Consider the following 27,013-nt stretch of genomic DNA (forward strand, 5'->3'; position numbering starts at 1 on the left):
ATTCCTTTATAATTGAAAATTTGAATTTCAGATAAAAAACCTTTGTAATGTTTTCTTTTAAAAAAATTAAACTCAAAAGTACTGTGACTGTGTATCCATTTATTAATATATATTAAAATTGTAACTGAAAACTTTTATTAAATATAAGCTAAAACTAGTGGTTCACTATAGGTTTTACAGAGGACAGTATCGGTGTTTGTTAAGTTGAAGATTAGTCGCACACACCTGAACCTTCTGATATTTCAAGATATCCCTTCGTTCAAAGATTCATCAAGGACTTCCTGGACGTCAAGCACTAGCCAGATGTTGCACTATTTTATAGGGTTCAATATTTCAACAGTGTAATATTTTGGTACTTTTTACGCTTTGTGAAACTGTTATATGCTCATTTAGATTAGTCAGTCTTTTATAATTTAAACACGACCTTCCTCCCAAATGTGGCTATTACGTTCTATAAAGGAGACACCTATTTTTCTTTGAAATTTATATAAATATTTTATTTTTGGAAGTTAATGACTAAACTCAACTTATTCTCCACCTTCCCTCATCCTCCTCCCAACCTTTGGCTCTTGGACAGCAAAGGTTAAAGTAACGCTAATCATGAAAGGTCTTTAAAAAACGATGAAGCACGGAGAAGAACGTTCTGTCAGAATGGGTTGAGTCGTATTCCAGTTCCTAAAGGTGAGAATGGATTCACCTTTGCCCACATCAAAGCATCATTCAACGAGATGGCCGACTTCCCATCTTCAAGGAAAAATACAGGGCCCTGCACACAGGGAGAGTTGAGGAAAGAGAAGACGAGATTACAAATCCACAACATGTTTTTAAACTTCCAGAAAGAGAATCATTCTAATAAAAAAACCACTGGTGATATTCAGGCAATGCTGAATGGGAAATTTAAAAATATGAGAAAAATTAGATTTCTTTGAACTGCCACCAAACATAGAAACATTTTAAAAAATCTTAATGTTATACTCTGATGTCTTTCAAAATAGAATTTAGTTTTATAATTTGAATTCTTTAAATACAGTACTGCTACCAATGACAATAGGTATTGCTAATCTATTAATTACTACAAAGTTAACATTTTATAAAGGCATATATGCCTGGTAACAGACTTAAAAATACTTCATTATTTTAATTGTACAGCCTATGTCAGTACAGCTGGGGAAATTATTTAAGGTGGAAACTCTGAACCTGCTCTCCAGAAGATGAAAAATATACTGTTGCATATGTGTATATATAATTTAAAATCATGTCAGTCACATGATTTACTAGCCTATTTATAATTTAGTTACATCAGTCATTTTGTATATCAAGGGTAGTTCTGAAGAACTAAATGCAAAAGAAAACCTTTCAAGGTGCATTTCCCAGCTCTTAGAAGGAAAAGCTTAATTTAAAAAACACAAGATGGAATAAAAACTTATCTTCTAAATTATGTCCTAAAGTTATCAGGTTTTTGATCAGGATTTCAAATGACACAGCTTGTTGCTAGGAAATTATTTCTAGATATTGAAAAATTCATCGCATGAAGCAGACAGCTTCCTATTCATAGGTACTGGAAAATGTCACAGCTTTGATCAGAACACAGTAATTTCCTGTTGAAATAGAAATACGGAGGGTAGTACTCCATTGAAATTAGTCATTTGCACCTTAGTGTATCTGAGGAAATTAGTAGATCTTTTCCTAACAGAGGCTTTGGTGCAGAGAGGTTAGATAGCATATCTGTTGAGTCACTTGGCTATCTCGATGGAGAAAAAGGACCCGAAGAGGAGAAAGGAACATGAAGGTATCAAGTACTAGCGATAGCACAGAGGGCAGTGAGGGCACTCGAGATACATTCTAAAACTTGTATAATGTTTTTTGCTCTGAATTGTAAGTTATTGAATTCACTGCTTGGATTCTTTATCTCTGAACACAAGTGGATAATAAGCATGTATACAACTATGCGTCCTCTCTGATGTTTGGAATATACTGGTGCGATCTGAAGACTTAATTAGTTTGCCGTGTCAAGTCAAGCTATAGTTAGGGTTTATGCTAGTAGCAAGCTATTTAATTTACTTTGAGTGGTTATCCCAAAAAATACCTTTCTCCATTGGCCTGGCATGTCAGTATTAGAAATGTAACTAGCCATGTTACACTGGAAATATAAGAATCAACTTAGTACTGGGTGACTATTACTGGGAGCTGGAGTTCTTTCAATCCAGTCTGCAGTCTCAATTAGCGTTTCATGGGGATTCAGCTTTGTTTACTTCTTGGGACACCTACAACTGGTCCTGGCTCTGAGATGATGAAGGCTTCTTTATTTTCTGGAGATAATAGCACCCCTGGGTCACACTGGGAGGCTCCTGCATCATTCGTCATCATTACTTTGATTGTACATTAGGGACCATTCCTTGGGAATTTGCCATCCCTCAGGATTGATCCCAATAATTTTTAATTGCTGAAAAGTTCTGTAAATCAATGTAAGAGTATGCATAATATATCAATAATATATTATACATCCATCAGTTTTTAATTGCTTTCTTTGTGTTTATAAAATAAAAATGGAGACTAAAAAATTAAAATTAATCTATGGAGATATAATAATTTTTAACTGTGTTGATTGCTGCTTTGTCTCCCTTATTTAATTTCCCTAAGGATGTGATCTGCATGTATTTTAAAACGTTTGTTACTAAGTATACATATCATTTATTACTACGGATCCCTATTGCATGAATTGCTTTTATGATAGTAGTACAATGACCATCCCTGAGAATTTATTTTAAGGAGAGAGAGACCATTTAGACTAACTGTGGAAGCAGTAAGGGCAATATTTTTTCACTAGGCCTCAAGCCACTTTTATTCAGATTATGCTTATTTTCAGATCACATTTCAAAAAACAATAAAACAAAGAAAAATGATGGAAATGCAGAATTTATGCCTGACATTAGGCTGTACCTGGATTTTTAATCCCGTAAGACAAGAGATGTGAACATCGGAATGACTGGGAAGATTCGATCCAGTCACGTAATCTGGTCCAGTAATTCCTTTGATTGGTTCTTCTTTTAGTCTCTTTAGTAAAGCTGCATAAACCATTCTCTGTGAGTCAGAAGGGGGTGTATATGGAGATTCTTCTGATGATCTACATTTCCAACAGATATTACATTTTCATTTTTGTAGAATCATTGAGTTATTAAGGGTTAGATTAGAAACAGTCCTTGGTGATTACTTAGTTCCCCTTTATAGACGACAGCAAATTAACTTGAGGCTTAATTTACAGTAAAACAAGTAGCTCAAAAAACGCAGGAAAGAATGGCATTGTAATCTATTACGGACAGATGCTGGGCAAGCCAAGGTTCATTACTCTGCCAAGACGAATCAGGAGACAATCCACATTTTCAACACATTTGTCTATAATATTAAGTAATACCTCTGTATTCCAATCTTTACACTGGATTCACTCACCGGCTGACGGACTGTGTGCAAGCTCTCCACGCATCCAGTTCCTCAGAAAGGCGTTCAATTTTTAAAGGCACTGACACCTCCCGACGTTTTAATAGCTGACTGAAACGTGAAAAAGAAATTAACATCTGACATCCAAGACTAAGGTCTCAAAACAGCAAATGAACTTTAAATAAGTGTACTTTCAGGTTTAACAACTAGTGTTCAATAATATCTATGCATGCATGAATATATGTACCTGTGTGTTTGCGTGTGTGCACACGCTCACTTGTATATTTAGCTTTTAAGTCCCTGGCAAGTCAAAGATGTTCAATAAATGTTGGTTGGCTGACGGTCTGCGTGAGCGAGCGGATGAATAAATGAACTGCATAATGTATGGAGAAAGGTTAGACAAGCCAAGCAATGCTGAGTAATAGCCACATCTGGCTATTGTATGGTACAGTGCGGCTCTGTGTTAAAAGTGGATGGTAGGCGTGAGAAAGCAAGTGGGAGAGCAGTAAGAGAAGAACGTCAACCAACAGAAAGGAATGGAGATGCTGATTTCAATTCTTCAGAGACAGAGATGTGCGAAAAAAAGCAGTGAAACAGTGACAGCAGTGATCCATCACGTCTGTGTCTAGAAAACTGGAAAACAGACATAACTATTACTAATCATGAAGCTTTAGATGAGGGGTTACTGGTCCTAGTTTCTATAACAAGTTACAAACTCAGTATGTTTTTCAAGGAACCAGTTAATTGAAATTTAAAAGTAAAAGCTGTTTAGGGAGTAAAAAGAAAAACGACTGTAAGACCCTAAGGATGAAGTAAAAGTAAGCATTTCTGTAATTTACATTTTATGGTTACCCCTGCTAGTTGTCATCATTCTGCCAGGACACGATAAGAATTGTTGAGGAAAAAAGATATAAATAACCCTTCCCCACACACATCTAACATTTCAGTAATATCTCAAATCAGTTAGGAGCTTATTTTTTTGACCCCAAATTATTGAACATAAAAACTCTCATTGACAATGTGGCTAGCTCCAGAATGAATTCCTTAAATAATCTGGCTTCCTGCCTACAATTTTTTACTTGACAATACCTTATCAGCGCAGCAGATTTTGATGATCTATGCTAGGTAAAGCAGTGTTAAAGAGCAAGAGAAAAACCAAGGTAAACAGGTGGAGAGAATGCTGTGAAAAATATCACGGAAAAGCTTACATTTGTCCAGGGAATTACAGGTAACTTGGTTTAGTGGGAGCAGAGAACATATAAAAGGATACAGTGGGTGACAAGTTGGGAACCCAAGTTTTGTGGACCTTTAATGTAAGACTAAAGATTTAGAACATTATCTGTAGTCAGTGGGGAGACCTGGAAAGCACTGAGGAAGGGTAGCGCTTCAGGAGGGCTAATGCAACAGCCGTACCTGGGATGGGGGACAGGAGGAGAAAGATGGAGAAGGTGAGAACATGAGGGCTACCGTCGCTGAGAGCTAATAAAGCCACAGCTATGGCGTTACAGAAAATGAGAAAAGGATGGAGGTGGGCATTGACTAAATAATCGAATGTTGACAGGGAGGGAAACACCTAATCATGACCCTGATCTTTAATTATGGGTGACAGAAATGTAATGACACCATCAAAAGAAAGCGTGAACACAAGAGAAGGAGTAGATCTGAGAAGGAAGAATATTTTAATATTGAGCAGGCTGAGTTGAAGGATGGGGTTCAGCGAGCTGCTGGATATACACAGAGGAGCGGGGAGTAGGCTCAGCCTGAATATAAAAGAATGAGTTATCTCCATAGAAGTGACAGGTGACACGTGAAGCTAGAAGAATGGTGAGGTTTCCAAAGGAAAGAGTGTAGGAAGAAGAGAGGAGAGAAGAGGTGTGGAGACGTGGGAGGACGGTGAGCTGGAGGAGCAGGGAGAAAGGGAAGGAGCAGAGCAGAGAACCAGAGAGAGCAAGCTTGAGAATCGGGTGTGAGTGGGTTGAGGAATCAATTTAAGCAGCAAGACTGATGTGGATCAAGGCTGCCCCAGGTAGAGAAGACCAGGGCATCCTGGCCTATGTGCCAATCTATATGACCCAATTCATATCTAAAGTTATACGACCACCTGATAACCAGACCCCACCGGTACTGATACCATTTAATGACTTTTTACATCATCTTTCCTTTGTCTAGTAACAATAAGTCACGTACCCATGCCTTATAAATTTAGCCCTAACCCTCAACACACTGCAGCTCTTTACTGCCCATGGGTCCTGTCCCCATGCTATTCTCTGAATAAAGGAGCATTATTACCAGACCCTGAGAGTCCAAGAAATCTTTTTTTCAATGACTTGGCTTGCCGAGCCCGCATCAAGACAAGGTAACAAAAAAATACAATTGCCAGACAAATAAGAGGACTTCTTCAAAATCAGGGTGGTCTTAAGTATTTCTTTCTAAACTAACATGTTTCCCTTAACTTGGACACATTCTCTCAAGTCTGTCCTGCCTTACAAATAAAAAGCCTTCTTTCTATTCTTTTTTTTTTTTTTTTTTTAAGATTAGCCCTGAGCTAACATCTGCCTCCAATTCTCCTCTTTTTGTTGAGGAAGACTGGCCCTGAGCTAACATCCATGGCCATCTTCCTCTACTTTATATGTGGGATGCCTGCCATAGGATGACTTGATAATCGGTGCCATGTCTGCACCCAGGATCGGAACCAGGGAACCCCGGGCCGCCAAAGTGGCATGTGTGCACTTAACTGCTGCGCCACTGGGCCAGCCCCTGTCTTCTTTTTATTCTTGATATTATTCCAAATGACCATTTTCTGTCTCTTTGCTTTCATCATTACCAAAGTCATATACAGCTAACCATATTCCGTTAAGTAATATTTTCATTCCATGTGATACACCCTATTGTTCCTATATTTTAGTATTGATAAAAGTTGCTTTTGAATTTTGGGTGTGCTGCCTGCACAGAAACAGATTTTCCTTGCGCACCCTGCCCTGAGGGTGCTAATTCCTACTACTCCTCGGCCTGCTCTGGGTGCACACCTACACCAACACCTACACCAGACATTCACTCGGCAGGAGGGTGAACTTAGAAACGAGGAAGGTTTGTTCCTCTCAGAACCCTCTGCCCCACAAGTAGGGTACTCAGAAAAATGCCACCCCAAGACCCTCAGCATTTGTAGGAGTTACCTGCTCTGCCATTGAGCAAACTAGTAGACCTGGAAATGTTTTTTCAGGGGAGGCACTGTGGATTTTTCTGTTGAGTACAAAAGTTTTAGGTACAATGGCTAAAATTCAGCAAGCTGTCAGAAAACATATGAACTTGGCAGGTTCTGCCTGAATATAAAATAGTGAGCTATCTGCCGCTCACAACACTTTTACCGTGCTTTTTTCTACTGTGTAGATTGGAAAGCTAAGATACATAGTTTCTCATGTTCTTTTTTAAAGATTTTTTTTAATTTATTTTTTCCTTTTTCTCCCCAAAGCCCCCCGGTACATAGTTGTATATTCTTCGTTGTGGGTCCTTTCCAGTTGTGGCATGTGGGACGCCGCCTCAGCGTGGTTCGATGAGCAGTGCCATGTCCGCGCCCAGGACCCGAACCAACGAAACACTGGGCCGCCTGCAGCAGAGCGCGCGAACCCAACCACTCGGCCACGGGGCCAGCCCCAATTTCTCATGTTCTTTTAAAGGTAGGGCTACATACTTCTGGCCAGTGTGACGCAGACATACAACCCTACGGAGGACTTTCCTTCTGGAATCAGATGGTCTTGCCCTCTGTGGTCTTCATCCTGTCACTCTTACCTCTCTCTCCCGCTTAGGATGCAGACACAATAAACAGAGGGGTTGCAGCTACCTGGTAACTGTGGGTAACCCAAGCAAGAGGAAGGAAGTCAAGAATGTCAGAGTCAAGAATCCAGGTCTTTCATGGAATCCATGAGCAGCTGTAACAGCCTTGGAATGCCTACCTCAAGTGTCTTGACATAAGACCAATAAACCCTACGTGTTCAGGCTAGAATTAGGATTTCTGTTATTTACAGCCTAATTCACTTCTACTTTATTGCTGTTTTGTTATAAAGTACATGCTGAGCGAATAAATAGATGCATACAATCTATATTTGCTGTTTCTATGATACCCTTAGAAACTAATCATCTTAGTGAAAGGAATTTCTCCTATTTCATAACAGAAGAGAAATTATTTTTACCTTGTGTACTCATAAAGTGCTGGAACAATGCTTTGGTATTGTCTTCGGATAGCCAATAATGCACCAATATAACCACATAATATGAGCAATTCATTTCGAGCTCTAAAAGATAATAAGCATATTAATTTAAATTCCATAATTTGAGGTATAGAACATTACTCTCACATATACTTATTATACTCCTATTTCTGTATTTTGTTGAGTGACATTTATAGCAAAATAAGCTTAGAAAATTTTCTAAACTTCTAGATGTTTTATTAATCAGTTAACTTCTATTCAGACATTTATGCTATAACATAAATTGTAATTTAAAATAAAAGACTTTACATAATATTTGACTCTTGCCTTCTTGTTTTTCTCTACTCCTTGACTGTTTCTTCATTTAATTTCTCTAGATCACAGATTTAGGAATTCCTGGCATATGGTGTAGACTCTAGGAAAGGGCAAAGAAGACCCACTCCATTTCCTGCCAGGAAAGATGCCAAAGCTTCTCAGGCTGCTGTGTTATCTTTTCCACGTGGGCATAAAAGAGAAATAGCCCAAAGCCTCTATTACCAATTATGCATCATCTCTGGGGACTTTAGTTATATGGATAACAATGTCCTTATATGATACTTGAGTTTAGGCATTGTGCCTACTTTTTACCTTCTAGTACTTTCTCTTCATTCCTCCAAACTAGTACACTTTGCACACAGTGGATATTTAATAGTTTCCTAAAGACTTGAGGTGTAAATCCACCCCAAAGCTTTGAATTAACCCTATTTGAACCACATACATACACATATATAAACCTACACACACTAGGCATTAATAAGTGGGACCACTAATTTATTTCTGTTTCAAATTGACCTCTGTATTTTTTCTTAAGAATCTAAAAATAAAAATGTAATCTTTCTACAAGTGCATCTACCAGTCCAAGATAATCTTCTTTCTTTTTTTTTTTTAAGACTTTTTTCTTTTTTAAAGATTGGCACCTGAGCTAACAACTGTTGCCAATCTTCTTTTTTCTTTTTTTTTTCTTTCTGCTTTTTCTCCCCAAATCCCCCCAGTACATAGCTGTATATTCTAATTGTGGGTCCTCCTAGTTGTGACACGTGGGACGCCACATCAACATGGTCTGATGAGCGGTGCCATGTCCGCGCCCAGGATCCGAACCAGGAAAACCCTGGGCCGCCTCAGCAGAGCACGCGAACTTAATCACTCGGCCACGGGGCCGGCCCCTGATCTTATTTCTTGACCTAAACACCAGGAACAATACATCCATTTTGAAACACTACATAGGTTCAGTTACACATTTTGGGAAAAATGTACTCACTCAGTACATGTATGCAAGACTAATTTTTCTGTACGAATATAACTCAACAAGTCAAGAACAGGGTAAATGGTGTCCAAAGTCCAATCTGAACTCTTGATGTATTCTGACAAAATAAAACCAAAGAAAAGATTCTCTAAGTAACAGTAATAAAACGTGTCCATCCAATTTTTAACTTATGTATTAATTCCCTTTTGGTCAATTCTATCTACCTCTTTATTTGCTAGATCACAAGTATTTGCCTATTTATCTCTTTCAGGTCCCCATACCGCACAATCAGTAATCTCTTTAGTTTTTGAATTTGGAATGGCTAGTGCTTGATTTTAAGGCTGTTTATCAATATGAATAAAAAGATCAAATAAATGAGTAGATTTTAAATTACACCACCAACTAGAAACTTACCTTTGATGAAGTCAATACCAACAGGAAGGGCTTTTTCAGGTTCTTGACTTAACAAGTAATACTTTATAGTTTCAAATACATTGCCATCAGCATGGGCTGTCTCAGCTAACTGCATACATTCCTCTACTGTGGGTAGCTTGCACTAGAAAAGAATTAGTTTGTTGGAATTAGTACCCACAAACGTCATCTAGCAAAAAATGCTGAGATTAGTATTTTAGAACAAACATACTGACCAGAGTCAAAAACTACGTTAAATGTAGAAATCTTAAAAGATGCACTCCATCCTCCACATGTTAATTTAATTTCACTTGGCCTTTGAGACAAAGCAACTTTATTTCAAGCAGAAAGGCAAAAAAACACACAAGCTCTAAAAGTTTTTAGCTTTGACATTCTGAAATGTCACAAAGTGGAGATTTTGAGCCCATGAAATCTCCTTACTGTAAAGTGAAAAGCAATACTCCCCATTTTTTTAAATAATTGTTTTTCTGTTAAACTTGAGCATCTACTCCTCCGTCAGGTAAATTCTTCTGCTTCCATGATGCAGGCAGGAATCAAGTTATCGTTTATATCAAACGATAACTTCTGGGATGTTCATGCTTTTTGAAGTGTAGGTGTTAAAGTTTGTTGGTTTGTTTCTAAGCAACACTTAGAAATAGTTCAACGCTTTCTCTCACCAGACTTGGGCAACCACTCTGAGACGAGCTTCCACTGCACCACGTATTTTGCGCTGTGACCCCAGATGACGGGCTTCGTCCATAGGCAGGTCATCTATCGCCTCTCCTTTGAGATTTGTCACCCTCTCCCCTCTCACTTGTCTTTCACATCCCTTTAAATCGCTAAGATGGTTTGTTCAATTTATTTATTTATTAATGCATTTATTCAATAGTTTCATATTTCCTGTCATTTAAAAGCTAGGTAAACTGAAGATTTGATCCCTCAATCTCTCTCTCTCTCTCAAAAAAATTACAACAAACTAAACGAAAGGAGCTCTCATGTATGTGACATGTCACATTCTTTCCTGCTCTCTCTTCACCAAATGCCAGTTATTTCCTGAGCAAGCACTATGCGCCGGGGGCCGTGCCTGGATGCACAGAGCGAGCTTCTTCATGAGGACGCGTTCTCTGAGTAGAGGGAATAAAAAGTGGCTCCCTTTGAAATTCCCTTCTCAAATAGAATTGCAATAAGAAGAGTAAGAGGATCATCTTTTTGACTCTTATCCTTTCTTAAAATTCTAAAAGTTACATAAGTTAACATAATATTTGAATATATAATTTTTAGTATTACTTGTGAAATTGCCCAGGGTTATTAACACTTTTCACATACTAACTAGTCTTTCTAAAGAGTTATTAATAAAGCCTGACCAGAGAGTCTAATCATATCCTTTCAGAGTGTGTGGTGAAAAGATGAGGGGGGGAATGCTGTTCTCGTCCCCATCATCAACAGCTGTGTAAACACGGACAAGGATGCAGCCTCTCTAAGCCCCCGTATTGACACCTGCGTTAGTGTACATTAAAACGCGACACAGCAAATGTAAAGGACAACTGAAAAAAACCACTCCTGCCTCCTTCCGTAGGCATCTTAATTTCAACATAAAAATAGCTTTTATTTGTCATGTTTATAAAACCAAAGCACAGCTTACATAAAATATGATTCACAGAATATAAAGTATATAATAATCATCTCACAACCCACTGGTAACTTTGAACATTTATCCTTTCACAAGTATTTCCCCTGATACCACACACACTCACACATACACACACACACATGCACTCATTCACACACGCTTTTTTTTTTAAATTGGCCCTGGGCTAACATCTGTTGCCAATCTTCGGTTTTTTTTCTTCTTCTCTCCAAAGCCCCCCAGTACATAGATGCATATTCTAGTTGTAGGTCCTTCTAGTTCCCCTATGTGGGATGCCACCTCAGCATGGCTTGATGAGCAGTGCTAGGTCTGTGTCCAGGATCCTAACCCTGGACCGCCAAAGCAGAGCACATGGAACTTAACCACTCCGCCATGGGGCTGGCCCCACACACACTCTTGATCTATCTATATTAACGTGATATTCAGTATGCATCCATTATTGAACGAAAAGGACCTCCCCACAGGGGAAAAATCAAAGTTCATATAAGTGACACAAACTTTGTTATTCTGAGAGTTAAAAATGAGAAAATGTTTTACTTATATCTTATCTTAAAAGAACTGTATATATCTTCTTAAATATGCTACAAATAAAATAAATATGTTCACAGCTATTTTCAAAATGAAAGTCATATGGCATGTGCATAGTTTCATAATCTGCACTTTATTTAATTTTTATAGCCACCTACCTATGTCAATAAAAACAGAACTTCATAATCCTTTTAATGGATTAACAGCACTGAAATATAGAAATGTACTATAACTTATATAAATAATCTCCCTATTTTGGGCATTTTGGTTGTTTTTATATATAATCTTGGTACATAAATTCCTATATCCTGCAAAGGAGTATTTTTTCAAAGCACTTTAGAAGAATGCATGCAATGTGAGTTTACAACAAAAAGATGGCCATCTAGGGAGCAGGCCTTCACAGACAACGAATCTGCTGGTGCCTAATCTTAGACTTCCCAGCTTCCAGAACGTGGGGAAAAAAAGAAACTATCCTTGAGCCTCAGACAGGAACAATGAACGCTGACCCCTCCGGTATTTCTTCTACCAAGAATAGCTTCTGAGATGAAGAAACTGAAGTCTAGCAGCTAAAAGGGCTAAGCAAAGAGTTCGAGAGGATATCAGAACTGAAACAGAGGTCTTCTGATGCCCAGTCCAGAGTGCTCCCCTCCACCCATGACACCTTTCTACGTTTTAGTATTGGCCCCAGTATGGAGATCTATCCATTTGCAACTTTTACATCATGGCATTCTGTAAGGATGGCAATAATTGTATGCACATTAGTATCATAAAAAAGTGATTTACCAAAAAACCTCCAAACCTTCATTAATTCTTTTAAAGATCCTAAATTGTCTATTTTTAAAAAGTGAGCACACATGGGCCCTAAGATGCAAGGAGGTGCAGTGGGAAGGGCTTGTGAGTCGGAGCAAGAGATGCTGAAGTTGCTGTTCTCACTCACTCCACCATTGACTAACTCAGGCCAGTTCCTCACCTTCCTTGAGTTCATTTTCTTTGTCAATAAGAACAATATCCCCTGCTTTTCAGGGTTTCATGAGAATTGAGTAAAATACAAATACATGTGAAATTTTAGAGCCATTCCAAGTATACAGCAGAAGCTCAATGGTACTTCTTATTGTTATCATTTTTATTGTATTTATAAAAGGGTCCTAAAGGGACCATATAATTGTTTCTCTGCATGTCTCTCTGTTTGCCGGAACCTAAAATTAGTTAAATCATAGTATTGCATTCCGAACTAGACTGTTTAATATCATCAGCGTACCTTCTCATGAAGATCATTTATCTCTTCAGTGCACCCTGGGTAGAAAGCACAGAGTTTCACTAACTGTAGTTCATTATCAGGAGTCATCAGGAGAAGATCGGCTGCCAAATTCCTATTCACATAACAAAGGGGAAACTTCAACGGGGAAAATAATCTAAAAATAACATTTAGAACAATTTCAAAGGAAAAAGACTCTTATTACCTCTTTTGCTTTTCTATTTACAAAAACAGCACTAATTTCCTGCTTAATTATGAAACTCCTCTAAATATAGATTACAGAAACCAAAGGGCATGAATAAAAAGTGAATTAGGAAATTCCTAAATATTTTTTAAAAATCTACCCTGACTCTTTACACATTTACAATTAATTTTGTTATTATACAATAATTCTCTAACCAAACTAAATAGCATTAGAAATGTTCTTTGGAGCAAATTACAAAGCACATGTGTGAAAGCTAATTCTCATCGACTTGGTTATGTTGCTAACACTGGACAGTTGTGTCAGCCCACTCATTAAAGCTGGCAGGGTACTTAGATATTTTCAGTTTAGAATTTGGGGACTCTGCATATTTCTTAAACTTTAGGTGGAAATCAAAGATAGAAATGCAGCTTTCTAATTTACTTTTCAAAGATTCCATCAATGGAATAAATCATTTTAAAATAAGGCATTTAAAAAGTTGTATACACACAGATTTATATTCAAAATATTGTGTATAAAATCCTTTTTAAGAATCCAGTGAAGAGTGAAGAGTTTTTGGTTGACTGCATCATAACTGAGTAAATGCTAATTTTTAATGATTCAAGATGTTATTATTCAACTTTCAAGAAATTGATATATACACATGCAGCATGCCTTTAGAATAGGCAATATTTCGAATGTGAATTTATGAAGGGCTAGCTGTGGACTCAGTGTAAAATCCTCTTTCATCTTTATTGTGAAGCCTTCAGTAAATTCTACAGTGGTCATTTATGTAAATAAATTATGTTTAACATTAAGAGACGTAAAATCAAGAATACAGTGAGTATAGGGGGCTGGCCCATAGGCGTAGCAGTTAAATTTGGGTGCTCTGCTTCCGTGGCCCGGGATTCACCAGTTTGGATCCCAGGCACGGACCTACACACGGGTCATCAAGTAATGCTGTGGCAGGTGTCTCACATATAAAGTGGAGGAAGACGGGCACGGACGTTAACTCAGGGCTAATCTTCCTCAAAAAAAAAAAAAGAACATAGCAATATAGAACAGGAATAGAGATAATTTGTGTGTGTCAAATTTTCTATCATCATTGGGCAGGTTAAGTTTTTGAGTGTTTTCACAAGTACCAAATTTGAGTAATTTATCTGTTCCTGCTAAAAAGTATAAATGACTTTGTTTTCTGACCAACATTTAACAGTGGTTTTTAATAATGTTCATGAGAATATAGAAATCATCATTTACTTTTACAGTGTGTAAAATAGCTGTGCTAACACTATTCAAGCGTCTATGAACTACAGATAAAAATCTGGCTTTCTTACCACAGAACTATATCCTGATACAGTGAAATTTACACCAATGCTAGCTAATTTTATTCACTCTTTAGTCTATACTATTCATGGAAAATTCAGTACACCAATTGGGGAAAATGGACGTATATGTAATGATACAGACCAACCAAATGATCTAAATTCCTAAATTTCACTATCAGAACAGGAGCTTTAATTTGCTTAGCTGAGTCAGCCATTATTTTGTGTTGTAGAAAGCCACAGTTCATTTATTACACTGGCTTTCAGTAGAAAATCATGAGTGATTTTGTACCAAGGTTATAGGAACTGTTCTCATTACTTTGGAGTTAGGTTTTATATAAGTTACATAAATGAATTGGCATTCTATAAAACAATGAAGCAAAAACAGCTACTGATGATTTCTTAATAGAGTTGTTATTCTAAAAGTAAAACATAAATTTTTAAATTAAACAGTTTTATAAAACTAAATAATACCTGTATCCAACAGATGGAAAGCTAAAAAGAAAATAATTTTGAATATGAATACGATGACTATGCAATGAGAACCAAGAAGAAGCAAACTTCCACCAATAAACAGAAAAAATGTAAAGTATTCTTGGTTTATAAAATTATGAGCATTCTCTTGAAATTATGCAGCTGTCTTAATTATCTTTTCAAATTTGTGGAGCTCTACTAACAGCCATAAGGATTACAGATTTCCCCTGGAAATAAACCTGATCAGCAGCATATATTCCAGAATGTGAACTTTATACTGGTTTCTGGTACACATATCTATGGATATATAAAGGAAAACTCTTGGGAGGAATTATAAGGAAATAGAAATTTGTTTTATATTAAAAGCAACTACGACATATAGTCAGTTGAAAGATTTTTAAATCTCTTCTATATTTAACATCTATTTCTGTTCTGCTACTTTGTGCCCTTATTTTTTAAAAAAACTAATCACATTTTATTTAGATTAGATGACTCTTAGCAAGGAGTCAGTCACCTCTGTGAGTAAATAATTTGAGTTAGATCTCATGCTTTGGGATGGGTCTAGGGCAAGTCAGGGTAACTATGTTACTGACTACCACAGTTCTTGACAGAGGGAAAACTGGCTACTCTCAGAGGATGGTCAGCATGAAATACATTTAAGTCTAAGACTGATGGTGGGGTACCACTACATTTTAGTGGGGGGAAGGGAGCTCTTATATCACTGTAAGATATGGGTAAAAATTAGAATAATTCTGAGATTCCTGATTCATTATGAAGCGCCCAGATCCAGACAGAAAAAGAGAATGGACAGTGTTGCTCTTTTTCTGAGTTAGCCCCACGTATGGAGGTGGTATAGCGTGATAGCTGACAGAATGAGTGTTTGTGTCCCCCCCAAATTACTATGTTGGAAACTAATCCCCAGTGTAATGGTATGTGGAAGTGTGGCCTTTGGGAGGTGATTAGGTCATGAGGACAGAGCCCTCATGAATGGGATCAGTGCCCTTATAAAAGAGGCCACAGAGAGCTCCCTAACCCTTTCCACCATGTGAGCACCATGTGAGAAGACGGCCAATTAGGGACTAGGAAGCCAGCTCTCATCACACACCGAATCTGTCAGCACTCGATTGTGGGCTCTTCAGCCTCCAGAACTATGAGAAATAGATTTCTGCTGTTTATAAGCCACCCAGGCTGTGGTATTTTCTTATAGCAGCCCGAACTGACTAGGGCAGTAGCTCAGTGCAAACTCTGAAGCCAGTTTATGTAGCTTTGAATCTTGGCTCTCCCACTTTCTGAGACCTGAGGCGAATCAGGATCTTCTGCAGAGCATCTAGAGAGTTATTACATGTAAAGTGCTTAAAACAGTGCTTGGCACACAGTGAGCAGGAAAGACGTGTTATTATTATTATTACTATCTGTAGTGTTCAACAGTGGAGTCTATATAGCTCCATTTTAAGAGCAGTGTTTGTGTGCATGGGGTATACCTGGGGAGAGGTGAAAGTCCTGATAAGTTTATTTAGAAACGTCTTCAGGTTCTAAGTATTTGCGGGAAAGAGAAGATAAAAGTCTGAAATCATCTTTATTCAACAAATGTCTAGTGAGTGACAGCATCACATCTTTCCTGAAGGTGCCTCCATCGTGAAGGACCATCTGCCTAAAGAACAGGACTGCAGATGTGAGCGAGAATTCTCTAACCTGGATTGCCAGCTCACTCACAGACTTTTCAGGTCTATCTCTTAGAGTATTGCCCAAGTTTGGGGAAACAGCCAAACCTTAAACTAAGACACAAGATCTGAGAAGAATGAGTGTAGATATGCAGAATTTAACATGAGGGAATGTGCTGTCCTGATAATCGTAAGAAGGGCACATTTATCGTCTCATGATGCTTTATGTGCTTGAAATGTTATGGAATTACAACGGGGCTACTTCAGAACAGGTCATGGTAGATTTCTTATAGAACCATGGGAGTTCTCACCATTCCTTCATTCTCACATCACCATTTCCTCCCAATATCTTATCTTTTATTTAAAAAGGAGACCCTATATTCTCCAAAGCACATCTTATCAGATGCAATTTACAACATTTAAAAAATGTATCCCCTCACTATAAAAGTATTCTTTGAATTTAGAAATTCTTACCACGTTGAAATCATCATGCATTTTCTCGCCAATAATTCCAGGGCGTAGTGGGTTGCTGGTGCAGCAGACTCTCCCAGAACCGTGCCCACAGAGACAGCCAACTCCAGCTCATTCCCACGAATCAGGGACGCCATAGCAAGCTTGCTCAATGAGAAAACAATTTCTTCAGTTTCACAGATGCTGGGTAGGACCATCATTCCCCGCCAAGCTCATAAAGTAGATAAAGCCGTGTTAACCTATAATCAATTATTCTTATAAAATATTGAATGCAATATTTATACAAAGGACTTATGTAAAAGCAAGTGCAATTTTCAGATGGAAAAGCTGATAAGGAGACACCCAGGAAACTTTATTAGGTCAGAATTTAAGAGTTTAGAACCTTTGCTCATATTTTTATAATTAATGACTAACAGTCTCTCTGCAATATTCTCAACGTGTCCTTCAGTCTCTCTATCCGAAAAAAATGTAAATCCTTAAAAGCTTCTTCACTACCGTACAGTGATTATCAATTACCCCACAAAGCCAATATATCTAAGGCTACACGCAAAATAAAATCTATACCTTTACTTAATATTTTCTTTATTACATTAGTGGGTCAAATGGAAAATACCTTAAAAACATAACTTGTGAAGAATATGCTAAAGTATATGTAAAAATAAGTGCTTTCAGAAGTCAGATATTCTGAGTCCAAGTCTAGCGACTTTTCCCTTACACACTACTGCTTCTTATACATATGCTGAAATACTTAAAGTTGTTACAAATGTGTATCTTGAGATAAAAAATAAACACGTTAAGCAAATAAAGAAAAAAGATCTCACAGTCTGTAGAGTTTATGTGTGCTTATCAGGCATGCAATTACCCAGGCGTGGAAAGCATGCAAAACCAGACCGTACACAGGAAGTCAATAGTTTTTCCCCTCAAACACCAGGACACATCTTAAGAGCTTTTCATCCACACAAACCAGTTTGAAATGTTGTACCTCAATATTATCTACAGCGAGGTGGCAGCACGCGGCCAGGACAGCTCGTCCATCCTGAAAATGCCATTCTGCCAGTTCGGTACTGACTTTGTGCAGGAGTCTAGGGAGAAAAAGAACATATATTCTGTGCAAACACAGAGATTCCATCATGAAAGTGAACTAATGCCCTTTGATAACAACCTGATTAAGGGATCAAATAAGATTTAATTCGATATCCTTGATTTAGGTATAAAGCCTGATTTGGAGGAAAAAATCAGGAAAGTAGTCTTTCTTAACAGATGAGCTGATCAGCCCCCCAACCGCCACCCCGACACTTGTCAGAAGAAAAGTCTAATTTTCAAAATTCACCATCCTACATTGCATAATTTATGACTCAGCTATGGGGTAGTCAACCTTACAAGAAATACAGGGGAAAGTGAAACTATCCCAAATTTAGGTGGTGACCAAAATATGGGTAGTGCGTGTTAGATCTTTAAAATGTCAAGTTTAGAAACGGCAGCGAACAGCAAGAAAGAACCAGGAAGGAACTTGCTAGTCCCCACACATTACTTGCTTAACATTTTATGATTTTTTTTGCTTGAAATGTGTCCTAAAAGTTTAAATATCCTATTTTCTCAGGGTATAATAGGAGCCAACAGATGAGGCAGGGGAAGGTAGATTATTAGATTTAAAAAAGGTCAAAAGGCTAAAGAATTCTAATTTCTATTTCTTTTAAAAACATAACTATTTGAATTTCTTCTTTAAGAGGCCCAAATGTTATTCTAGACACTAACGGTGGGTTATGGGATTATGAACCACGTTCCTGCGATATTATCTGTACTGACTTTACAGTGAAACATTAGTTGATGAGTTTAAGTACATATAAGTACACTTCTCTATTCATCCAGGAACGGATGCTGTGATGGAACTAGATGGTGGTGAGAAATGCAGTTGTGGACATGAGCCAGTCAAGTCTTCTGCATACAAGAAGAATGAACTGCATGGCCCTCGAAAACTCCTAAAGGGAAACCAACCGGAAAATGCATTGACCCCAAACAAAGAATAAATGGCTCACTCATTAAAGTCTTCATTGTAGACATCATCAGAATATGAAGACCCTTTAGGTGCAGAAACATGAAAGGTTTGCATATTTCCCTCACAAGCAGCCTGGAATTTAATGAGATCATTAGTTAATCTTTAGCTAATTATTAACTGACCAATTTCAGAATATTATTTTGAGCAAAGTATACTTAAATCATGTTTGAGATTTATACTACAATTGAAGATACCCTTGGAATGCGTGAAAAAAAATGTGAACTCCTTTGTGAGTATGAATGTGAAGCATCAAGTAAATATTTACTAGAAAAAGTTGCTCAAGCATATATAATGTTCAGCAGTAGAGAAAAGGTCAGAGTTCAGAGATGGCTGTACATTTAAAGATCTAAAATATGTTCAGGGTGACCAGAGCAAAGAGAGCGTGACTGAAATGTTGAGACAAAGGCTGGGAAGTGGACAGAAGCCAAGCCATGCAAGACTTTGTCAACCATGTAAAGGTGAGTCAGTCAACACAATCTTCTCGCTTCCTCATTGCCCACCCACCAGCATGAGCAGCGTGTGCAATGATGTAGTTGTACCTGTGCAACGAGCAGAGCTTCTTTAAGCTGACCTCTTGACATAAAGAAATTGACTAATTTTTTCACTTCGCCAATAGCTATGCAGTACGGAATGACATCATCCTTATCTTCCTGGATTAATTGGTCAGCTCTCCTAATAAAAGAAGAACCATTTTTTCTTTCTACAATATACTAATTTCAAGGTTCTCAGTTGGACTGAGATTTTCTGAAATATCTAAAGTATAAATAAAATAAAATATCTAAATATTTAAAATTTGCAGCAGATTTCATAAAACCCTTTTGCATATCACTTTTTAAAAAGACATTTTTATAATTAAATCAGCTATGGAAGATAAATAAAAGTTTTCTAAAATGGTAAATACTATTGTCCTCGTTTTCCCTTAGAACATTACATATTTTCATATTTAAAGGCACTGAACATTTTGTCCTAAAATTTGTATAGTTTTGCTTTAGTGAGCATAACAATGAATAGAGAGCCTCTAAATGCAAGTAGCTTAAAAATCATTAAAAAGGATAACACAGGAACATAAACATTGTAACAAAATGCAGAATACTGTAAGTGCCTCAAGCAAGGTAGTTTAAAGAAAAATCGTGTTCTGGATGTGAGGGAGAAAGCGGATTCCGATCTTGGAGTCTGTGAAGGGTACACGTGTGTCTGTCTCCGTCTCTGCATCCATCACTATCTGTCTGTCTGTCTCTGTTTCTTTTTTCCTACCTAAGTCTCAGGTACTTTCTCAGTGATCAACCTAGGAAATTCCATTTTTAATGTTTAACCTCAGTTTTGTTGACAATCTGCTATGTTTAATTTACGCTGGCATTTGCCGTAAACTACATTTCAATTGCCAATCTTTGGGTAGGTGCAGCAGCCACTTTTTATATTGTTTGACCAGCTTAACGTTAACAGTCCCCAATTCATAGGGTCACTGGGGTTTTCCCCAACAGCTGTGTTTTTACCGTGTGACCCTGATTTCCTTGTTATAGCTGTTTATAAACAATATTCTCCTCATGGGTGTTTGGAACTAGGACTGAGAGACCACCAATCGGTCTCTCTGAATGGCGGATCTATAAAACATAAACTTTGGAGTCTTGGGGAGACCATTTTCTGGTCACCACGTGAACTAAGGGGCAGAGAAAATCAGGTGCTGGTTTTCAAAGATAAATGAAATAGAGTTTTTGCTGAGGTTGAAACAAACTTGTTTTGTGAAAAAAAATCCTCTGCTAACCTGACTTTATTAAGGTTTCAATGGGAGCAATAACATTTGCAATGGTGCACTGAGGGTCCAGGAGTTTAGGATTGTGTGGGATTCTCAGAGCTTAGGACAGGGAGCCTACAGTCTGAGGACTGGAGCCAGCCCGTTGCTTAACTTACTGCTGGGAAAGTAGGCGTGAGGGAACGGTCTGCTTCCCCGTGGCGAATGCGTTAATCCTTCTGGATTTCATGTTTAGCCTCTGATTGACTTTTATTTGTACATGTGAGTTGCAGTTGAATTTTGCTCTAAACCATGTCCCACAAAAGAAAAATCAAAACTTTTCATTTTTAATGCCAGAAGCAAAGTAATTACTCATTAAATAGTACTCTGCAGGTCTAGCACCGTGACAGGCACATAGTGAACACTAAATAAGTATTTGTTGAACGAATGAATAGAATGGAATACAATAGAAGAGAGAATAGTCTTAGGTTGTGGGTTGAATTGTGTCCCCCAAGAGATATGCCGAAGTCCTAACACATAGTATCTGTGAACGTAACGCTATTTGGAAATAAGGTCTTTGCCAATATAATTAGTCAAGATAGAGTTACACTGGATTAGGGTAGACCCTAAATCCAATATGACTCTCTGGTGTCCTTATAAAAAGAGAGAAATTTGGACACAGAGACACACAGGGAATAAAACCATGTGAAGACAAGGCAGAGGCTGGAGTGATAGGTCTATGAGCCAGAGGACGCCCAGGATTGCCAGTAATCACCAGAAGCTGGGGGAGAAGCACGGAACCAATTCTTCCTCAGAACCGTCGGTAGGAACCAACCCTGCCGAAAACTTAGTATGCAACTACAGAGCTACAAGAGAATACAGTTTGCGGTACTTTGTTACGGGAGCCCTAGGGACGCTGATGCATCCCAGGAAAAACCTTGTTTGTTTATTGCATTCTAGAACAAGGACATTTAGTTAAACCTGCTCAGTGGTAAAACTCTTCTTCATCATCAGTATCTCCCTTATATCCACAGAGAGGAAATGGTATTAATTAGTGTCTAAAGAAAGAATTTTTGAGATTATTTATAGAATAAGTATTCGATGAACTTTTGGTAACCTTCAGGAAATCTTACCACTTATGTTTCAACAGCAATATATTAACCAATGAGTTTACTGATCTCCTCCACTGACAAGGGGAGATTTGCCTTCCACGGTCTTTATCAGATGTCAGATGAAACATAAGAACACCAAAATGACTTGGAACTTGTTTAATTTACTGTATCAGTAGACAGAAAATTCCATTATTATTTAAAACAACATAAGAGTAAAAAAATCTCAAAAGCTACCATTACATTTCTATATTGCTTCTACTTTAACATAGTTTCAAACATCTGTGTGGACACTGACTCTCTGCCTTACCTCTGCATTAACTTCTTCCAGTATTTCACAGAGACGCCTGGTGCAACTGACAAGGCTTTGTCCCACTAGAAGAGAAGAAAAGAAAAGCAGAAACGTATCTATTTTGAGTACACTGTCTAACTCTCAACAGACTTTTTTTTAATGAACTCATATTTATAATATGAGTTTTTAGAGTGTTTGGATTTCCAGGAATATTTTTGTATTCTATGAATAAAGTTATATAGAGTACAAATATTACCACACTTTAAAATAAAGTAAGATATGAAAATTCTATTATCTAGCAGGCGAAAATCCCAAACCGAGAGAGAAAGAAACAGGGAAGGAGAGAGAGAAAGAAGGTAGGGGAAAGGGATAGTAACTAAACTAAGTCGTTTGCAAATATATTAACTCATCTTCCAACACGACACCAGAGTAATTTGTTCTGTGGTATTCTATGTTCAAAATAATAGATACTGAAATTTTTATTTCTCTGCTACCTATATTTAACAAATATGACATTTATTTATAATTTTATTCTTTCTTGACTCATTTTTATAAATTTTATTTTCATTTCTTCCTTTATAGTTAATAATACCTGTCTTCATATTTTAAAAATTAGACTACTATTAAATAAGTTCATTGTTCAGTCAAAGCTGATTGTGACTATTATTTGAAAATATGGATTTCACTGAATTCAAGTCTAGAAGGGAACTGAAGAGAAAATATTCTGAAATACCACTAGATGAATCAAAACTTCATTTTAGTTAAGGCTCTCCAAATAGCAGAGTTCTACTACAATTGAGGCTAGAAAATCGGTGATTATCTTGAAAATAATAGGGTAAATTTTAAATAGGCAAAATTGAATATAGTCATGCATGGCTTAGCAACAGGGATATGTTCTGAGAAATGCGTCGTTAGGCAGTTTGATCATTGTGTGAACATCACAGAGTGTACTGACACAAACCTAGATGGTATAGCCTTCTACACACCTAGGCTACATGGAACTAACCTCATGGGACCACCGTCATATATGTGGTCCATCGTTAACCAAAACGTTGTTATGCAGCGCACTGTACTGCATTATTTATAATCATTATTTATAATTATTTATAATCATAAATTATTGACTTTATAATTATAAATATTTAATTATAAATTTAAAAAGGTAACAAAATATGTTTTCAGGGGAAATTTGTCTTTATTACAGTAGGGGTGAATGGAAGAAAGAAGTTGACATGTAGATTAAATTAATTTCAAATTTATCAAGCTCTTTCAACAAAAACGTCTTGTAAATGAAAAGATTAAATATTCTCCTAATCTCACAGTATTAATCTTACAGAAATAGAAACTATTATTTGTAAGGAGGTGATAATGAACAATTATAAAGACACCTACATTTCTAAAGGATAGTAAGCAGTTTTTTGGATCATGAAGTCCACTGATGTAATTGCACACAACAAAATTATTAAGCTCTATAAGTAGATATTTGATAGAATCTATCTTTACTTTAATTAAAATTGAATTAAATATAGTTTATAATTATATATACTCAAATAGAGAACTCAGAAAGATAAAGAATTACACTGTTCTACCGAAATTTATTTATTCCTTTTCTCTTTGGTTTTTGATGTTCTTTCCAGTAGTGTTCTTTTAAAAAGTAACTTTTAAGTCAACCTTTACTTCTTCATAAGTAAAATTGTTACGTTGCTCCTAAGTTAAATACTTTTTAGTTTGCAATGATTTTTCAGTAACTTTTTTAAATGCCACATTTTATTATTTTAGGTGAAGCAGTAATCCATTGTTTATCTGTAGTGTATGGGGAAATAAAATGGTGAGTTAAATTTAATTTTGATATCTTTTAAAGAATAACTTGTCTAGTTTTACTTTATTTTATTTATAAGTATTCTTAATATCATGCTTTGCAATTACAAAATTAACCTAGAGCTTTTCAAAAATAATATACAATGAAACAAGTCCGTGCCATTCTAATCTTTTTTTTTTTTTTTTGGAGGGGTGGGAGAATTTTTGTTGAACTAAAAGATGCATGCAGAAAAATTAAAAGCTCAGTAAACTTTTACAACTGAATATACTCCTATAACCAGCCCCCAGATAAAGAAACAGAAGCCCCTCTGCCCTTCTGCTCTGTTAGTCACCCCCAGCTCCCAAAGGTAACCACTATGCTGAATTTTAATAGGATAGAGTCATCCTAACCTTTTTTGAAAACTCTGTTTTGTTGATTTAGTCCTCTATAAAAATCAGGATGCGCCTTAGGACCATCCTTCACCAGATGATCCTCAGTGGAGACCCTTCTTCTGGTCAGTGCGGGATTTAGTTATGACAAACAGGATCAGCAAGGGGAATCCACTGTGAGCAAATCAGCCATCATAGACGTTTTTAGAAATCAAAGATCCCAGCCTAGGGCCTAGTGGTTCCCAAACTTTAACACGTGTGAGAATAACCTGGAAGGCTTAGAAATGCACAGATTGTTGGGCTCCACCCCCAGAGTTTCTCATTCTGCAGGTTTGGGGTGAGAAATGCATTTCTAACAGGTTCCCAAGCAATGCTGATGCTGCTAGCTGGGGATCTCACTGTGATAGCTACTGTTCTAAGGTATAAACCTGGTATCAGATTGGCAGGGATTCAGACCTGGAAAAAGAGAAGCTTAATACTTAGTATTACCTAACACTCAGCATACTTTGTGAAACTCATCCATTTTGCTTTGATAACACATTACCTCTCCAAGTTCAACCATAAGTTCACAGTATCTCTGAATTTGTCCTAATCTCAGGTGTATCTCAGCAGCTTCCTTCAGTCTCTCCTCTTTAGTAGGCATCCCGATACCACCACCAAATTTGCACATCTTGACTGTTGTTAGTTCTTGGGCTTCAGACTGGTTAACAAGAAAATGAAATTTTCTGAATTTTGTTATGCAAGAGCTGGTGACAGCAGACGATCATAAAAGCATTATACGGATACACATTTTAAAAGCATGTAGCACTGGAAATTAAATATTTTTAAAAATCAATGTGTTTCCTCTATAAAATATAACACCTCTTTAAACATAATATTTTGGTGCACGAAGAGTAGAGACTGGATGTGTCTGGTGTGGGTGAGGAGAAGCTAAATCCCACAGTCCTTAAAACTCACCAGGTGTGGTGGTTATATCGAAGTCCAGAGGCCAAAAGGCAGTGAGCGGTAAAGTGATGCACAACTGGTGAAAAAATATATAAAGGCCTCTACTACAAATAAAAAATTACTGGCTCACTCTAATTGGCTCCTACACTGTCAATAGGTAACCATTATCGCCATTAAGTGTTAAGTTTGTGATTAAAGAAAGTACTTCTTTATGAAAATAACCGTTTCTTACGACCATCAGACCACATCCTTGGCACAATGTTCTCCATGCTCAAACAGTTAAGACAACCACTGATAGTTCATTGCAAATACAAAAGCTATTTCTTCTTTCTGGACCCAGCACTGGTTTGTTGTAGGTACTGGATATCGCTCCAGGTAAAAGGTAACGAATAATTTTGTATTAAAATTTGTTAAGAGCTATAATATGATCAGTTTTAATAAAACATATCTTAGAATACAGCCTATTAGGTTTCTGAGACTAAACTCAGAGCCATCCATATGGCAGGATCATCTGGTAATAGGGTAAGCATAAACTGTTTCAAGGAATTCCAAGAGACCATTGAAGAATTTCATGAGATTCAGCCTAAGAAAACTATGACTGCCTTAATCTGTTCTTGAACAATTCACACTCTTACAGCTGGTTTTCACTGAGGATTTATCTCCCCAATGTTCGCTTATTTCAGTCTACCAACTCTAACTACATACATTTGTTAAAATAATTTTTATATTTTAATACTTAAAAGGCAAATATAATTTTTGCATGAGTATATCATATCTGCACACCTTACTTACCGTTCTAAATTTAATCAGATGTTTCAAATGCATTATTCCTTTACAGTAGTTCTGAGGAAGTAAGCTGTCATCTTGTCCTTTTATCACAGCAACTAAGTTCCATAAGTTGTCACTGCCCCCTGGAGGCTGAAGAGGTGAATAACCAAGAGATACAGTCATGAATTAGAAACCCCACAGCCTTCCGCAACTTCAAAAATATAATGCAGGCATATCTAAACTGAAAGACAAAATAATAGCTTTATCTCATTTATTGTTTCTGGTTTCCGTTTGCAGCCTTACACTGTACAGATTATGTTCAGAGGGACCCAGGGAATTGGGATGATACATGTAAATATGTGACAGCTTAATGACAATAGTTGTAATCTTCACTTTGGCCAAAGGGAAAATCTTCATATTTAAATCCTACAATACTTACCGATAAACATTCTGAAAACCATCTTAGCTTTTTCATTTGAGGATTTCCAGTTAGTTTCTCTACTTCCTGTTTAATATCTCTTGAAGCTTTACCACACAATAGAGGAGGAGTGCCTTGTTCTATAGCATAATCTGGAGGGTAGACATAATTCAGTGAGAAAGACTGCTTATAACATTATTTAAAAGTAAAATCTAATACATGCATATTTTCAATACCAGTGTTCCCGATAATTTCTTCCCAAGATCTGTCTGCCAGGATATTTATTTGTAAAGGAGTGATTAACGGTGTTAACGACCAGAGTCTCACTGTGGAGTCCCGGGAACAAGAGGCCATGGTGAAGGGGCGGCTCGGATGACATGTTAAACCTGATGGAAAAAATAAAACTATTTTAACTAAAGTAAACATTGAAAAATATTTTTTATTTATATGTACCTTATAAAACTTCTACAGAATTGAAGTTATGAAGAGATTTTTTTTTTTTCTTGAGGAAGATCAGCCCTGAGCTAACATCCACTGCCAGTCCTCCTCTTTTTGCTGAGGAAGATTGGCCCTGAGCTAACATCTGTGCCCATCTTCCTCCATTTTATATGTGGGATGCCTGCCACAGCGTGGCTT

The 27,013-nt window shown here is 37.1% G+C and overlaps 1 protein-coding gene across 11 annotated transcripts in view; it reads right to left on the bottom strand.

The window, feature by feature from the left end:
- The window catches only part of WDR17 (WD repeat domain 17), a 101,062-nt gene that overhangs the window by 4,511 nt on the left and 69,538 nt on the right, over positions 1 to 27,013 (bottom strand). For 3 of the 11 annotated variants that reach the window (XM_070253536.1, XM_070253534.1, XM_070253535.1), the window contains 16 exons: positions 26,614 to 26,763; positions 26,399 to 26,529; positions 25,984 to 26,109; positions 24,791 to 24,946; positions 22,078 to 22,142; positions 19,469 to 19,601; positions 18,910 to 19,001; positions 17,856 to 17,955; positions 16,877 to 17,016; positions 12,768 to 12,879; positions 9,337 to 9,478; positions 8,938 to 9,040; positions 7,623 to 7,724; positions 3,448 to 3,546; positions 2,941 to 3,124; positions 470 to 766 (listed from right to left, as the gene is read on the bottom strand). In XM_070253536.1, the coding sequence (XP_070109637.1) occupies positions 647 to 766; positions 2,941 to 3,124; positions 3,448 to 3,546; positions 7,623 to 7,724; positions 8,938 to 9,040; positions 9,337 to 9,478; positions 12,768 to 12,879; positions 16,877 to 17,016; positions 17,856 to 17,955; positions 18,910 to 19,001; positions 19,469 to 19,601; positions 22,078 to 22,142; positions 24,791 to 24,946; positions 25,984 to 26,109; positions 26,399 to 26,529; positions 26,614 to 26,763 (1,955 nt within the window). In that variant the 3' untranslated portion in view covers positions 470 to 646. Of the gene's footprint in view, positions 1 to 469; positions 767 to 2,940; positions 3,125 to 3,447; positions 3,547 to 7,622; positions 7,725 to 8,937; positions 9,041 to 9,336; positions 9,479 to 12,767; positions 12,880 to 14,741; positions 14,763 to 16,876; positions 17,017 to 17,855; positions 17,956 to 18,909; positions 19,002 to 19,468; positions 19,602 to 22,077; positions 22,143 to 24,790; positions 24,947 to 25,983; positions 26,110 to 26,398; positions 26,530 to 26,613; positions 26,764 to 27,013 lie in introns of those variants that run through there. The other 8 variants (XM_070253533.1, XM_070253529.1, XM_070253531.1 and 5 more) reach the window with 5 other exon arrangements.

This window comes from Equus caballus, chromosome 27 (assembly GCF_041296265.1).
Source record: "Equus caballus isolate H_3958 breed thoroughbred chromosome 27, TB-T2T, whole genome shotgun sequence".
In the NCBI taxonomy this organism is placed as follows: Eukaryota; Metazoa; Chordata; class Mammalia; order Perissodactyla; family Equidae; genus Equus; species Equus caballus.